Here is a 16,992-nt window from a genome sequence, read left to right as displayed (position 1 = left end):
GCAGTTCTGATCAGGGATGGGTTCTAAATTTTTTTACTACCGGTTCTGTGGGCGTGGCTTATTTTATGGGTGTGGCTTGGAGGTCATGTGACTAGGTGGGCGTGGCTAGCTGGTCAGAGTCATTTCTGGAAGGTCCTCGCACTTACGACCCAACTCATTTGTTTGCTTTTAACACTGATCAGCTGTAGGACGGCCCTTTGAAGCCCCACGGCAAGAGTTTAAACAGTTTTTTTCCCTCTAGTCATCAGCTGGGACTCAGGAGGCAGCAATAGATTGGGGGTAGGTCCAAATAAAAGGTAAGAATTACGTGGGGGGGTGGGGGGGTGGGAGGGCTGGGGGGAGAACCAGTTCGGTGACGTCATATCGTCACCGCTACCAGCTCGGCCGAACCGGACCGAACCGGGAGGAACCCACCACTGGTTCTGATCTCTGGCAGCCTCGAACCAGTTCTTATCAGAATCTGGATTCTTGCTTTTTACTTCAAAGAAATAAAAACCATTAATCAACCTCAATCAAAGGCACTCCTTCTTACTGAATGCAGTTATTCAAAGAGGGCCCTTCTCCTGCTCCCATTGAAATTAGGAAAGTTAAATAGGAAAGAGTCCTGTTTATATAGAAGTGGGTTGTCCTGTTTGTTTTGGTGGGACAATCAAGGAACAATCAGCTCAGGCAAACAGTAAACAAGAGTCTCGAAGGTGCTTTTTTCAAGAGGCAACTGGACTTTCTGGTTTTTCTTTGAAGACGTTTCGCTTCTCATCCAAGAAGCTTCTTCAACTTTGACTGAAGAATTCCATTCCCCAACCATCCAGTCAGAGCTGAAGAAGCTTCTTCGATGAGAAGCGAAACGTCTTCAAAGAAAAACCAGAAAGTTCAGTTGCCTCTTGAAAAAAGCACTTTTGGGACAGCTGTGACCTGGATGACTGAGAATCTCCATATGACAGTAAAAACAGTCTAATCAAAGAACCACCAATAAAATTCCCACCAACACTGATAAAACAGATCACTTATATATAAACTGACAGCAAACCACATTCCCTTTTAATCCTGACAACGTTACCTAGTTTGCAGGATTCAATCTGGGCTGGTCATCAGGACCAGAGGTTTTTTTCTTACGAGCTTTTGGACTCGTGCTGGAGCCCATCCTCTGTGTGTGGTATTTATATGGTGCCTATTGTGTGTAGCTTTTTAGATGTGGATTGGGGAGCTGATGGCTGGCTATTAAGTCATTGGCTGTTGTTTCCTTGTGCTGCCAAGCCCTCCCCTCCTGAGTACTTGATAAGCTGGGGGTAAATCAGCACTGCTGTTGATTGACGAGAGGCCCAGTTTCCCAGGTTTCAATCGTTTCACTGGCTGTTTTTGCTCCTGCTTGTCCAACAATCTTAGTAGCTGCAAAATTGAATGGATGTCCCTGTGTATTGCAATGTTGGGCTACCAATGAGTTTGGGTCTCCTCATCTGACTGCTCAGTTGTGTTCTTAGTATCTGGCAGTTAGCTTCCACTTAATCTGTCCTACATAATTACAGGGGCAATCCATGCAGGGGATCCAATAGATTACATTGGAAGTATCTCCCACCTCCAAGCCATCTTTACAATTCATAATTTGTCCTCGTATAGTAGCCTCCGGGCGGTGTGCGATGCCAACTTTCAGATCTCGGAAGCTGTGTTCCACGCTTCCAAAATGTTTTTTGATGTATGGCAGCAGAGGTGGTATTCAACCGGTTCGCATCGGTTCATGCGAACCGTTGGCGGAAATTTGGCCAAGGTCATTGAACCGGTAGCGATGGCTGGCTGGCCACGCCCCCGAACCAGTCCCCTGTTCGCTGCTCGCTCACCCCACCCGCCATGTTCATCGCCGCCATGTTCTTCACACACACGCATCCAATGAGATGTGCATACGCGAAGAACATGGCAGCAATGGCAGCAGCTTTTTCCGCGACCTCTGGTACCTTTTGGCGGTCTGCAGCTGGCCACAGCAGCCGCAAAGCTTGGGAGGCTTTTTTGCCAGCCGCTTTCCAGCAGCGGCGGCTGCCTTGGGGCCACCAAAAACTCCAGTCAGCTTGCCTTCCAGATTCTGGACCAGCCGCTGCGGAAGGTAAGCAGTCCAAACTGGTGGGGGAGAAAGTGGGACTAGGGCCGGGGCTGCTAAAGGAGGGGAAACGGGTGACTGGCGAAGGGAGGGTGTGGATAGATAGGTCGAAATTCCAAAAATTTTCCTACCTTTTCCTATGGGCATGGCTAGGTGGGAGGGGGGGCGTCATGTGACTGAGTGGGCATGGGCATGAGTGATGTCAAGTCGGTCACGCCTACTCAGTCACATGTTCCCCCCACCTTGCTACTCCCACCAAACCAGTAGCGAAAATTTTTGAAACCCACCACTGCATGGCAGGATGTGCCATGTACTTGGCCTTGTTTCTTCCTTTCTCTCCCCACCATGTTGTGCATTACCTAGTTTGGTAATGAAAGATCTGCAAGAAAACAACCAAACTCAGAGAGTATTAAGGGCTCCACAGATACTCCAATGTAAGACAGTTAGGTCCACCCCAGCAGGATGGTGTCAAGGAAACAGGTAGTTGGAGTTGCAGATTTGAAAGAAGCAATTATAAATTTATAGGAGCCTGGATAGCTCTGCAGACAAGGCACTGCAATTTAACACCAGCTGTCTGCAATTAAAGTAAGTTCGAATCTCGCCAGGCTCAAGGTTGACTCAGCCTTCCATCCTTTCTAAGGTAGGTAAATTGAGGACCCAGTTTATGGGGGCAATAAGCTGACTTTGTATAAAATATACAAAAGTATGAAGGCTATTGCTTAACGCACTGTAAGCCGCCCTGAGTCTCCGGAGAAGGGCGGCATATAAATCAAATTTAAAATAAATAAATAAATAAATTGTTCTTGCAGTTTCCACATTTCAGTCCATGGGCATCGAAGTGGATTAAAACGGGACTCTGGATTTAGAAACATTCACTGTTTCCTAAAAGCATATTTCTAATCTCTCTCTCTCGTTTTGCTATATACATTCTCCCTTTATACTTTACACTACATGTTTATAAATGGGTTCTACTCCAGAAAGAAAGAAAAAAAGAATTTGAACACAAACAGTATCTACAGCCTCAATTCCTAATTGGCTCAGAAAATAATTCCAAATGATTCTTTCTTCATATTCTATTCTACGATCATAATAAAATACTGGGATTGGATTGGATTGGATCATTCCTTCCTATGTTTGTCTTTAATAGATGAATATGAGGGGTCCTTGGTGCTCTCTGAGTTTGACTGTTTTCTTACAGACGCTTCGTTACCAAACTAAATAACATCATCAATGCTAAAAGGAATGAGGTTTGCTCTCTATTTATATATAAGGTCCTTTTAGCACCGATGAGGTTACCTAGTTTGATAATGAAACATCTACAAGAAAACCGCCAAGCTCAGAGAGCACCAAGGAACCCACAGTTCTCCTCTTCCTCCTCCCCTTCTTCCTTTTCCTCTTCCTCTTCTCCACAAATCTCATTCCCTTCTAGCACTGATGAGGTTAGCTAGTTGGGTAATGAACCATCGGCAGGAAAACCACCAAGCTCAGAGAACATCAAAGATCCCTCATCTCAACCCTGAGCTACAAATATTCTCCTCTTATTGGAAAGATGACTCATGTATTTCCTTTTAGCCAAGTTGTTTCTCACATCCTCACTCAGAATCACAGACGTCTTACCAAAAGGGTTATAAATTTGTTCTTGCGGTTTCCACATTTCAGCCCATGGACATCGAAGTGGATGAAAATGGGACTCTGGACTTAAGCATGAACAAGCACCGCAAACGCGACGGCGCCTTCCCCAGCAGCAGCAGCTGCAGCAGTAGCCCCAGCATCAAATACCCCGACGTGTCCCAACGCCAAAACTGCACCAGTGCCACGAGCAGCACCATGACCTCACCCCAGTCCAGCCACACCTCTCGCCAGGATGAGTGGGACGGGCCCATCGACTACACCAAACCAAATCGGCAACGAGAAGAGGAACTGGAGGAGGTAAAGAGGAGGAGTTGCAAGGCTACTCTGACGTTGCTTCGTTTTTTAGGGTGGGCAGAAGATTCGGCACCGAACCCTGAGTGTCATGGGCTGTGGGGATGGGAGATAGGAGAAAGAGAAGGGTTAGGAAGTGGAAAAAGCATCTCAAAAGGGAAAAGAGCCTTGGTAGTACAGTGGTCTAAGGCACCCTGTTATTAAGCTGGTTATTAAGACCAGCTGCCTGCAATTACTGCAGGTTCGAATCTCGCCAAGGCTCAAGGTTGACTCAGCCTTCCATCCTTTCTAAGGTAGGTAAATTGAGGACCCAGTTGTGGAGGCAATAAGCTGACTTTGTATAAATATACAAAAGGATGAAGGCTATTGCTGAGCACATTGTAAGCCGCCCTGAGTCTCCGGAGAAGGGCGGCATATAAATCAAATTAAAAAAAAAAAAAAAGGGACCTTCCCTAGTTTCTTGGACCGTAAAGGCAAGGGTGGGAGGGAAGATATACTTTCAGACTACCAAGGTTGATGTCAGCCCTTTGGCGTAGGATCCAATCTGGGTCGGTCACCAGGACTAGAGATTTTGTCTTCCGAGCTTTTGGACTCGTGCTGGAGCCCCCACCTTCAGGGAACTTCTCTCTACCCTGTTTTTCCGAAAATAAGACCCAACCAGAAAATAAGCCCTAGCATGATTTTTCAGGATGCTTGTAATATAAGCCCTACCTCAAAAATAAGCCCCAGTTAAGATCGTCAGCCAGACGGACACATTTAGAATTGTGTTTCCCTGAAAATAAGACCTAACCAGAAAGTAAGCCCTAATACATCTTTTGGAACAAAAAATTATATAAGACCTGGTCTTATTTTCGGGGAAACACGGGTAGCTAGAGAGAAGTTCCCTGAAGATGGGCTCCAACATGAGTCCGAAAGCTCGGAAGACAAAATCTTTGGTCCTGGTGACCGACCCAGATTGGATCCTACAACATTATCCTAGGACAAGTAAATTCGTCCTCATTCGTCAGCCCTTTGAGTTGGGTCCAGATATATACTAATTATGCCAGTACCGCAACCCACTGGTGGGTTTCAAAATTTTTTACTACCGGTTCTGTAGGTATGGCTTGGTGGGCATGGCTTGGTGGGCATGGCAGGGGAAGGATACTGTAAAATCTCCATTCCCACCAGTGGTGGGTTCCTCCCGGTTCGGTCTGGTTCGGCCAAGCCGGTAGCGGTGACGATATGACGTCACCAAACCGGTTCTCCCCCCCACCCTCCCCACCCCCCCACGTTATTCTTACCTTTTATTTGGTCCCACCCCCAATCTATTGCTGCCTCCTGAGTCCCAGCTGATGACTAGAAGGAAAAAAACTGTTTAAACTCTTGCCGCGGGGCTTCAAAGGGCCGTCCTACAGCTGATCAGTGTTAAAAGCAAACAAATGAGTCGGGTCGTAAGTGCGAGGACTGGTCGTAAGTGCGAGAACCTTCCAGAAATGACTCTGGCCGGCTAGCCACGCCCACCTAGTCACATGACCTCCAAGCCACACCCACAAAATAAGCCATGCCCACCAAACCGGTAGTAAAAAAATTTAGAACCCACCCCTGATTCCCACCCCTCTCCAGGGGAAGGATACTGTAAAATCTCCATTCCCTCCCCACTCCAGGGGAAGATTACTGCAAAATCCCCATTTCCTCCCGATCAGCTGGGACTCGGGAGGCAGAAAATAGATGGGGCCGGGGCCTGTCAGCGGTGGTATTTACCGGTTCTCCGAACAACTCAAAATTGCCGTTACCGGTTCTCCAGAACTGGTCAGAACCTGCTGAAACCCACCTGTGCCGCAACCCAAGGACACAACATACAAGCTAATATATATTATAAGTATTTGACATTTGCGTCATGTTCACTTGTATCCCTGAAAATGCAAGCAGTTTTTTTTCAGAGAATAGGGCTTTTCTGTCCATTGGAAGAAAAGGTCATTTAACATTGATAAGCAATAATGTACAGCAATCCAGGGAGACCTTTAAGCATTGCACTCAAGATAGAAACCTTTCTTTAATATCATAAAATCATTGAATGTGCTTTTGCAATTGCCGATCAATACCATGCTTAGCTTTAATTGTACACTCCAACGTACAACGTTACATTTATTAACGTTTCAGAAATTATATTTAACATCGATATACACTTTTGTCTTTGAAGGTTTAAATCATCTTAGCGCCCACAATTTCTAATTTATATTGCATAAGTAACGCTGTACCCAACTGATACGTGCATTTCATAATGTAGTTTTTGCATCTTCTGATAAAATATTTTGGGGTGGGGGAGGAAAAATCATTTGTTCTGTATATTTCTGTATTAAATGAATTGTAGTTACCAGGTGTTTAAGCACTTACATTCAGTGGTGGGATTCAAATAATTTAACAACCGGTTCTCTGTCCTAATGACCACTGGGTAGGCGTGGCTCGGTGGTCATGTGACCGTGTGGGCACGGTCAACTTAACTTCACTCACGTTGTAATGACTTAGCTGTTACAATGTAATAAGGGTTAAGCGGAGAGGCAGTTTCGGTAAACAGGGCAATAAAGATTAGGCTAGAAATAACACCAGAATGTTTCCTTCCTGCCTTCCTTACAGGATTAGCCCTGTAAAGTGGAAAAAAACAAAATAAGATTTCTTCCAACAACCGGTTCTCCGAACTGCTTAGAAAGTTAACAACCGGTTCTCCCGAATAGGTGCGAACTGGCTGAATCCCACCACTGCTTATGTTGAAAGATATTAAGTCCAGGCAAAGGAAAGAAGCCTGATATGATCTTAACAGATAGACCAGGCAGGAACTCAATCTGATAAAGTAATTCTACTTTACTGTAAAGCTACATTAGTAGAATCTTGCTAGTCTGAAAATATAATTAATTTAAAAAATTAATTAATTTACACAGCCAAGTATCTCCCATAAGATCCTAGACCCGTGATGGTGAACCTATGGCACATGTGCCACAGGTGGCACACATAACCATATCGTTGGGCACGGGAGCTCAGCTCTGTTCCACCGGAAGTCAGCAAATGGGCCATTTCCGGCCTCCGGAGGGCCTCTGGGTGGGTGGGGAAGTCCATTTTCGCCCTCCCTAAGCTCCTAGAAAGGCTCTGGAGGCGGAGAGAGCAAAAAACGGGCCTTCCGGTCCCACCAGAAGTTGGCAAATGAGCCATTTCCGGCCTCTGGAGGGCCTCCCGGGAGGTTGGGAAGGCTGTTTTCACCCTCCCCAAGCTCCTAGAAAGGGTCTGGAACCTGGGGAGAGAGAAAAACAGGCCCACCATGCCATCGCGTGCCAGGAGCAAGGGGGGGAATGGGGGAGAGTGGGGGAGTCACACTCGCATGCGCGGGGACGGGGCGCATAGAATTATGGATGTGGGCACGCGTGCGCGCGACTCTCCCCACTCCTGGCACGTGATGGCAAAAAGGCTAGCCATTACTGTCCTAGACAGAGCAGCCAATGAAAATGACAAGATTGAAGTAGGACAAACACACATCAGGAACCAGACCACCCATATCATTGACCCTCCTCACTGAGATCCCTCATTCAACTCAAATTTGACAAGAATCCAAATCTTCATGGACATCTAGAAGATTTAAAATTAGGGCCCTGTGGAATCACAGGTGGCGCATTCTCCAAGGTCGCATCAGATAAAGCATTAAAGGGAAAAGACCTGGAATGTACCCAGTAGCATTTGTTAGAAAGAAATGGATTTTTTAAAATTTATTTGATTTTTATTCCACCTTTATAACTAACCGAAGATGGCGGACACACTTAATACTCCTTCCTCCTCCTATTTTCCCCAAAACAATAACTCTGTGAGGTGGATTGGGCTGAGGAAGGGGGGACTGGCCCAAAGTCACCCAGCTGACTTTCATGCCTAAGGCAGGACTAGAATTCACAGTCTCCTGATGATAGACGAAAGTCACCCAGCTGACTTTCATGCCTAAGGCAAGACTAGAACTCACTGTGCTTAGCTCATAGTTACCCAGCTGGCTTACATGCCTAAGGCAAGGCTAGAACTCACACTCTCCTGGTTCCTAGGCCAACCCCTTAACCATTAGACCAGATTGGCTCTTACCAAACCGCTCTTGATTTCTTGCTGCTGTAGACAAACCCAAATCTTCTAGAAGATTAAAATTAGGCCCCCCTGGAATCATAGGTGGTGCATCTCCAAGGTCCTATCAGATAAAGCATTGAAGGGAAGGCATCGAGAATGTACCCAGTAACTTTTGTTAGACAGAAAAGATATTTTATATACAGTATATATTTATTAACTTTGCTCCCTTCTTCTGTACTTCAGTAACTTTATCCTTCAATGAGTATAACTTTATCTGCTGTCCTCTGATACTCAGGGTAAACCTCCTCACTGCCTTTATAAGCCAGGATCTACTCTGCTGACTTTTCTCTTTCGTTTTCATGTTTTAAGTCCATCATGTGAAATTCTCTACACTTTGATCGAAAGTGCTGTGGCTTTTTCAAGAGGCAACTGGACATTCTCGTTTTTCTTTGAAGACGTTTCGCTTCTCATCCAAGAAAGCTTCTTCAGCTCAAGTGGTAGTTTTGTTTCCCCAATGTACAGATCTGGATATGGCTCAGTGCACTGTACTGCATATACCCCGTTGCTCAGTTTGTGTCCGGATGTTTTATCCTCGGGGTAGACAAGCTTCTGCCTTACTGTATTCTTGGCTTTGAAGTGTGCACGTATGTCTCTCTCAACAGAGGGGGACGGATATGACATCTTCAATCTCCAGTTTACAACACAGTCCTTTCAACAGTTCCAAGAAGGCTCCACACCAGCGGTGGGATTCAAATAATTTAACAACCGGTTCTCTGCCCTAATGACCGGCTGGGTGGGCGTGGCCATGGTGGGCGTGGCCAGAGGGTATGACAGGCAGCACTCGGCCTCCTGCATCCCCCTGGGAGCAAAAATGGGCCACGGGGGGGCACGTCCCCCCATGCCCCGTTTTGGGCCTAGTAGGCGTCCCTGCAGCCTCCTGGAAGCAAAAATGGGCCACGAGGGGGGCGCACTGCACCCTCCCGCTCCCCATTTTGGGCCTAGTAGTAGGATTAAAAAAAAAAATTACTACCAGTTCTGTGGGCGTGGCTTGGTGGGCATGGCATAGCTTGGCGGGCTTGGCAGGGGAAGGATACTGTAAAATCTCCATTCCCTCCCCACCCCAGGGGAAGGTTACTGCAAAATTCCCATTTCCTCCCGATGGGCGGGGCCATTCAGAGGCGGTATTTACCGGTTCTCTGAACTACTCAAAATTTCCACTACCGGTTCTCCAGAACTGGTCAGAACCTGCTGAAACCCACCTCTCTAGTAGGCCTCCCTGCACTTACCTGGGAGCCAAAATGGGGCGCATGGGAACTCCTGAAAGGGGTTGGGGGGGCAGCCAGCAATTTAACAACTGGTTTTCCAGAACCGGCCCGAACCAGCTGAATCCCACTACTGCTCCACCCACACCGATTTGCACTATTCAGGTGACCCTGAGGACACAGATAAACCTCCAAGTGGCCTCAACGACTCTCTAAAAGGATGCAAAGGAACAGCTGTCTGCAAGGAGTATCAATCCTTCCATTCCCCACCATCCAGTCAGAGCCAAAAAAGCTTCTTGGATGAGAAGCGAAATGTCTTTAAAAAAAACTCAGGAAGCCCAGTTGTCTCTTGAAAAAAAGCACCTTTGGGACAACCATGACCTGGATGACTGAGAATCTCCATAGATATAGTGCTGTGGCTGGTTTTGCAAAGTTGCCTCTACTCCCTCCAGAATATTTTCTGGGTTTGCTTTTTTGCAGTCGGAGCCCGCCGCCCGTTCATTCGCCTCCTCGGAAGCCGACGAACAAGAAGTCCCAGAGGAAAACTTTGAAGAAAGAAAATATCCGGGGGAAATCACCTTAACCAACTTCAAGCTGAAGTTCCTTTCCAAGGAAATCAAGAAAGAGTTACTCACGTGAGTCTGTCCGCTTGGCTAAGCAGTCATGCCATTAACGATCCGAGAAGGGACAAACTCCCTTTATCATTTTTGTTTTACTTTATTTCCAAACTTAAAATGCAAAAAAGAGAGAGAGAGAGAAAGAGAGAGAGAGAGAGAGAGAGAGAGAGAGAAAGACAAAAGACAAAAAAGGGAACAAAAATGTAAAAAGAAGAAAAGACAAAGGAGAAAAGACCAAAAGACAACAAAACAAAACCAGAAAAAATGTGCCTAAAAACAGAATAACAAAAATACAGGTAGTCCTCGACTTACATCCACAACTGAACCCAAAATTTCTGTTGCTAAGCGAGAGGCTTGTCAAGGGAGTTTTGCCCCCTTTTATGACTTTTCTTGCCACAGTTGTTAAATGAATCGCTGCAGTTGTTAACCTGGTTATTAAGTGAATCTGGCTTCCCCATTGACTTTGCTTGTCAGAAGGTCGCAAAAGGGGATCACGTGACCCTGGGATGCTTCAACCGTCATAAATATGAATCAGTTGCCAAGCGTCTGAATTTTGACCATGTCACCCTGGAGAGGTGGCAGCGGTCGTGAGAAAATGGTTATAATGGTTACTTTTTTTCGTGCCGTTGTAACTCGAAACGTTCACTAAACAAACTGTTGTAAGTCAAGGACTAGCTGTACGCATAATTGTATGTCTCTGATTAAATACAGATAAAATATATTTCAACAGGAATAGTTCCCCCAGCCATGCAAAACAGGTCCACAATATATGAACCTCTAGATCTCTATTTATTGAATTACTATACACGGCATTAAATATTTCAAATATGAAAATCTATAATCAGTCAACCTTTCTGACCTACCATCTCTCTGCTGTAGTATAAAGCAGTTAACGGGTGATCCAGCAGTGAAATGCACTTATCTTCACTACTGGTTTGGAAATGTGAGCACACGCGCCTTTTCTGCGCACACGCAGTGGATCAAAACTGGGACATAATGACGTCCCAGCAGGTGGGCGGAGCCTCCTGCCGCCGGCCCTACCGGCTCGTGCAAACCGGATAGATCCGGCATGATTTCACCGCTGGAGTGATCCCAAAACAAAGCTAGATTTCAACAGTAACTGTTCTATTATCGATCTGTTATTGTATTCAACGAACAGAAGGTCCAGAAACAACTTCTAATTTACCATAAACCTACTGCAAGACACCCCACCCACCCCCCATCTCTCTCTAGCTTGCTTTCATTTGGATTCCTGTATTTATCAGGGGGTGGACTCCATCCAAGAGATCCTTCCCACCATTGGCTTCTGTGATGCAATTCTATGAAAGAAGAGATAACTTTGCTGGATGAATGTGGGCGGGAGTCTTTAAGACATTGAAAGTTCAAACGTCATGTTAAAAAGCATGATTTCACAGAAAGAGTAGTGGAAATTTGGAGCCAGCTTCTAGGGGAGGTGGTGGGTCAGTCATCAATAACTGAGTTTAAACATGCTTGGGATTGTAGGAAGTTAGCACCCACCCCTTTCCTAGAAGAATGAAATATTTTGGGAAATATTAAAAAGGCAGAATATTATGTTTCCCTGGATGAGAAATGGAGAAGCATGTTTTAAAGACAAAGCAGCTCCCACCTTCCTGCCCCCACCCTTTTGTTAATGGGCCAGAGGCAGAAACTCAATCTTTGTCAATGGACCTTCATCTGCAACACAATAGCAACATAAACTAACACAATGGGACCCATCTAGGACAGAAACTTACCACATGGCACCTGGGAAGATTACATCAGCCAGCAAGGCTAGCTAAGACCCCCACCCCCTGGGAGTCTGACAACCAATCAGGATACTTTTTCGGGGCCCCAGGAAGTTCAAAGCTAGAGAAAGCATAAAACCTGGAGATTCGCTGCATCTTGCCCTTTTCTGTTCAGGAACTCAAGCCATGTGATCCTGTCCACCATTAAACCATCTTTCCAAGCAGTCTCCATGTTTCCAGTGTCTTTTTCCCCACTTGGAGCTGAACCCAGAAGGATATTTCTTCCTACAGGATAAACACATGTCCATCATCCGGCAACAATTATAAAATAAATTAAAAAAATAAAACAAATTTAAAAATAATAAATAATTGTATCAAACATGACTAGCACTGATGATGTTACCTAGTTAGGGTAATGAAATGTCTACAAGAAAACAACCCAGTAAAGAGAGCACTAAGGATCCCCTCCTCCTCCTCCTCCTCCTCCTCCTCCTTCTCTCTACAAACCCCACTCCCTTCTAGCATTGATGATGTTGCCTAGTTAGGTAATGAAATGTCTGCCTGCAAGAAAACAACCAAGCTCAAGAGAGAAGCAAGGACTTCAAAGTTTTGTCCTCCTCCTCTTTCTCCTCCTCCTCCTCCTCTCCACAATCCCCACTCTTTTCTAGCATTGATGACATTGCCTAGTTGGGTAATGAAACATCTTGCATTTGCAAGAAAAAAACCCATTCTCAGAAAGCACCAAGGACTCCCCTGATATTAAAAAGAAAACAAAACAAAAAAATCCCTCGAAGGACCGATTCCATGAATCGCTAATCCCTTTTTTCTGCCGTCTATGTTTCTGCATTAAAAATCCCACCCAAGATTCATTCATATTTCACACAGGAAGGATTTTTATTTAACCCAAAAGCTGTTGATATGAAGAGCCACTCCATATGGTCTCCTTGAAGCTTTGCCACGATTTAAGAATGTGGGGGGGGGGGGAGGAATGGTGAATCCAAACCACCCCAATCTTAACGTCTGGTTGAAGCGGAGATAAATGCATTTTATTTACATTTGTGCCGGAATGCTTTGGGGATGCTATGGGAGCAGAAAACAACTTTTTCTGCTTAAACAGATTGCTTCGCTTCCTTGTTTGCACACTCTCACAACATCCCCTGAAAGCTACCGTTTCCGAAATGTCCCACACCCTCTTTGTAACATCCTTGGCGAGTGGCATTTCTCCTTGCCCTGCGATGGTAGAAGGTTTGAGGAGGTGGGAAAAATTGTGAGACAGAAGGACGAACCAGCATCTGTGGTTGTTAGATCCCCAAGGGTGGCTGAGTCTTTTAAATTCATATTGAGAGGTGTGATTTTTTTTTTTCCAAATGGAAAAGGGGAGGTGTGTGCAAGGGATGTGATGTGCCTATTGAAATAAATGTACAACAAATGGCAAGGTAAAAATCATCAGCAGGTTCCTTTGTTTTAACTCCTAGCAATGTTGAAAATATTTATATAAGAGCTTATATTTACAGGAACACTTTTATCGGCAATGTTTCCCTGTGCTTGTATATTCTCTTAAAAACCATTTTTTTTTCCCTTTTAAATCTACTCGACTCACCTGGCCTCTCAACTTCGAATATTCTAGGGAACTCTTAGTGGATTTGGCTGCTTAGCTATAATAGTAAAAGAGTTGGCACGATTCTCACCTTTCAAATTAAAAAACTGACCAGCCTGAGAGAAACTATGATACAAAAGACTCAAGATGTTCAAATCTTTTTTGGAACATTTACTTGGTTTAAAGGAGATTTCCAGTTGCTTAACCAGTGATCTCATAGCCGAGCTAAAAAAAAGATGGCAGGTTAACGGAATCCAGTAGTTGAGTTCGTATAACCTTGTCTATGATGAATGAATAAACTATGGCTTAGTGTGAAGGCATGGTTCATGCAACATGGTAAAACACAGAATCAGAGAACTGGAAGGGACTTTGGAGGCCTTCTAATGCAACCTCCTGTCCAAGGCAGGAATCCTTATACCAGTGGTGGGATTCACCGGTTATAACAACCGGTTCGTTTTGTGCACCCTCTGGAGGCCGGAAATGAGCCCGTTTCCGCACTTCCAGTTCTTTTGGTAGGCCTGTTTTTCGCCCTCCCCAGGCTCCGGAGACTTTCCTGGAGCTTCCAGGAGGGCGAAAATGGCCTCCCTTGGGCACCGGAGGCCAGAAAACATGCCCATTTCCAGACTTCCGGTAGGCCCGTTTTTCGCCCTCTCAGAGCCTCCGCGCACGCCCTGCACTTACCTGGCATCCAAAATCAGCCGTGTGGAGACTCCTGGGAGGGGAGGGGAGGGGTGGGCGGGGTCAGCCAGTCCGGTTCGGCAAACCGGATTAAAGTTAACTGGCTGAATCCCACCCCTGCCTTATACCATCCCAGACAATTTTTTCTTGAAGACCTCTAGTGATGAAGCATTCACAACTTCTGAAGGCAACTTCTGTTCCACTGATTAATTGTTCTCGTGGTCAGGAAATTCCTCCTTACTTCTAGATTGGTCGTCTCCTTGATTAGTTTCCATCCATTGCTTCTTCTCTTGCCTTCAGGTGTTTGGGTGAATAAGTCAACCCCCTCTTCCTTGTGACAGCCCTGAGGAAGATAACAACCATGTCACCCCTAAGCCTTCTCTCCATTAGGCTAAACATACCTAGTTGCCTTCATTGCATGGTTTAGCCACCAGATCCCTTTGTTGGTCTTGCCACCTCCAGATGTATGAGCTAAAACAGGGGTGTCAAACTCAATTTTATTGAGGGCTGCATCAGGGTTGTGTTTGACCTCGGGAAGGGGGAGCATATGGGCGTGGCCAGCTCGATATCACTCGAGTCATGGTCGCCTGTGGCGGCCTGAGCACTCTGCCAGAAAAAACAGGCTCCCGAGCTCCGTTTTCAGCTGCGACGGCCTCCTGCAACCCTCTGCCAGCGAAAACATGGCTTAGGGCCAGGGTACTTACGGGACCGCCTTCTGCCACCAATAGCCTCCCACCGGCCAGTTCGCTCCCACAGAGAGGGCCTCCTCAGGGTGCCGTCGGCTAGACAATGCCGGCTGGCGACCCCCAGGAGGAGAGCCTTCTCTGTGGTGGCACCTACCCTTTGGAACAATCTACCCCCAGAGATACGAGTGATCTCCGACCTCCGGACTTTTCGTCGGGGCCTAAAAACTCATCTCTTTCAGTTAGCCGGTCTCTCTTGATTTTATGATTTTATGGTTGATTTTAAATTTTGATATGGATTTTAAATTGACAAATTTTAAACTATGGGCCAAATTTAATTATTTTAAATTTATTTTTAATTGTACTTTATGTATAAATGTTTTATTTTGGCTGTTCACCGCCCTGAGTCCGAAAGGAGAAGGGCGGTGTAGAAATTTGAATAATAAATAATAAATAAATAAATAAATAAAACAGAGCTCGGAAGAGCTTCATGTGGCCCTCCCAAGCTCTGTTTTTATTGGCAGAGGCACCACAGGCCGGTCCTTTGTTGTTTCCAGGGCGGCCCCGCGGGCCAGATTTAAGCACCCCGCGGGCCAGATCCGGTCCCCGGGCCTTGAGTTTGACACCCCTGAGCTAGAAGAAAGCACTGATGATGTTACCTAGTTGGGTATTGAAACTGCACGAAAACAGCCAAGCTCAGAGAGCACCAAGGATCCCATAGAAGAAGTGATTTTTTTTTCCCCATCTGAGAACAGGCGGCTGCTAACCACTCAGTAACTACTTAATATGATAAATCCAGCTTGATGCCTCTCTGTAACCAAGCCGTCATGGCATAACAAGGCAATGGACTTCATTTTCCAAAGGGGCCATATGAGAAAGTAAGACTATTATGGAAGACCAAACCAATAGGGCTGTAAAAATACATAGACGTGCAAACTTGCACATACATTAATTGGGGGGAAAAAAACCCCCAGCAGTTGCCTTTCAAATACAAATAGTCCTCGACTTCAGTTCATTTAGTGACCATTCAAAGTTACAACAATACTGAGAAAAAAAATGACATAAAAATGACATTTTACGACCTTCGCAGCGTCCCCGTGCTCAAGCGATCAAAATTCAGATTTTGGTTCATACTTAATGACTGTTGTTGTGTCCCAAAGCCACGTCATAACCATCTGCAACCTTTGAACAAGCACAATCATTGGGGAAGCGAGATTCACTTAACAACCGTGTTTACTAGCCTATCAACTGCAGTGATTTACTTAACAACTGTGGCAAGAAACTTCATAAAATGTGGGAAACGCACTTAACAAATGTCTCACGTAACAAGAGAAATCTTGGGCTCAATTGTGGTGGTAAGTCGAGGACTATCTGTAAAAGCAGTGCAGTTGTATTGCACGCATAGCATACAATATTTACATTTGATTTCTAATTTCCAGTTGACCTCACACAGGCCAGATAGGGACAGCCAAAAGACTGCATCTGGTCATAAAATGTTCAGGTCTAATCTATGGCATATTCTCATTTTATCCATAGAACGGGCAATGAACAGTTTCTACATAATCCTACCACCATTTTCTCTGGCACATTATAGAAAATCAAGGTATTGAATTGGTTATCTTTTGAGGAAGGAGGGTTGTCTTTAAACAGCAACCAACTGATCATTTCTCCCCTTAAGGCAGGAATGTCAAACTCAAGGTCGGGGGCCAGATCCGGCTCGCAGGGTGCTTAGATCTCGCCCGCGGGGCCGCCATGGAAATGGGGAAGGACCAGCCTGCGGTGCCTCTGCCAGTGAAAACGGAGCTTGGGACGGCCATGCGTTGCCCTGCCCCCAACTGGCAGAGGGTTGTAGGAGGCCGTCCCAGCTGAAAACTGAGTTCGGGAGGGCCGCGCCTTGTCCCCCCGCCCCCCCAGCTCCATTTTTACTGACAGAGGGTTGCAGGAGGCCGTCCCAACCGAAAACAGAGCTGGGGAGGGCTGCGTGTTGCCTTCCCGAGCTCCGTTTTTATTGGCAGAGGGTTGCAGGAAGCTGCCCCAGCTGAAAACGGAGCCTGCGAGGCGCGTGCGTTGCCCTCCCAACCTCTGTTGATGCTGGCAAAGGGTTGCAGGAGGCCATCGCAGCCGAAAACGGAGCTCGGGAGCCTGTTTTCGCTGGGAGAATGCTCGGGCCACCACAGGGTGGGTTGCTTCTGGTTCCCCCCCAGATAGGGCAAACTGGTAGCGGCGGGAGGCTCCGCCTACTTGCCCGGATGTTTCTGCATATGTGCAGAAGCTTCTGCGCATACGCAGAAGCATTGCACGCACGCACCCATGAGCAAACCGGTAGCGACGGG

General features: G+C 46.1%; 1 protein-coding gene across 1 annotated transcript in view; it reads left to right on the top strand.

Moving 5' to 3' along the window:
* MYT1 (myelin transcription factor 1) overlaps positions 1-16,992 on the top strand; it is a 137,266-nt gene that overhangs the window by 74,919 nt on the left and 45,355 nt on the right. Inside the window, exons 13-14 of the mRNA XM_070941128.1 lie at positions 3,746-4,015; positions 9,820-9,974. Coding sequence (XP_070797229.1) covers positions 3,746-4,015; positions 9,820-9,974 — 425 coding nt within the window. The remainder of the gene's footprint in view (positions 1-3,745; positions 4,016-9,819; positions 9,975-16,992) is intronic.

The sequence above is a fragment of the Pituophis catenifer genome, unplaced genomic scaffold (assembly GCF_029215685.1).
Source record: "Pituophis catenifer annectens isolate HBS135680 unplaced genomic scaffold, rPitCat1.0.hap2 SCAF_3, whole genome shotgun sequence".
Lineage (NCBI taxonomy): Eukaryota > Metazoa > Chordata > Lepidosauria > Squamata > Colubridae > Pituophis > Pituophis catenifer.
This window is presented reverse-complemented; position numbering and strand designations above follow the sequence as displayed.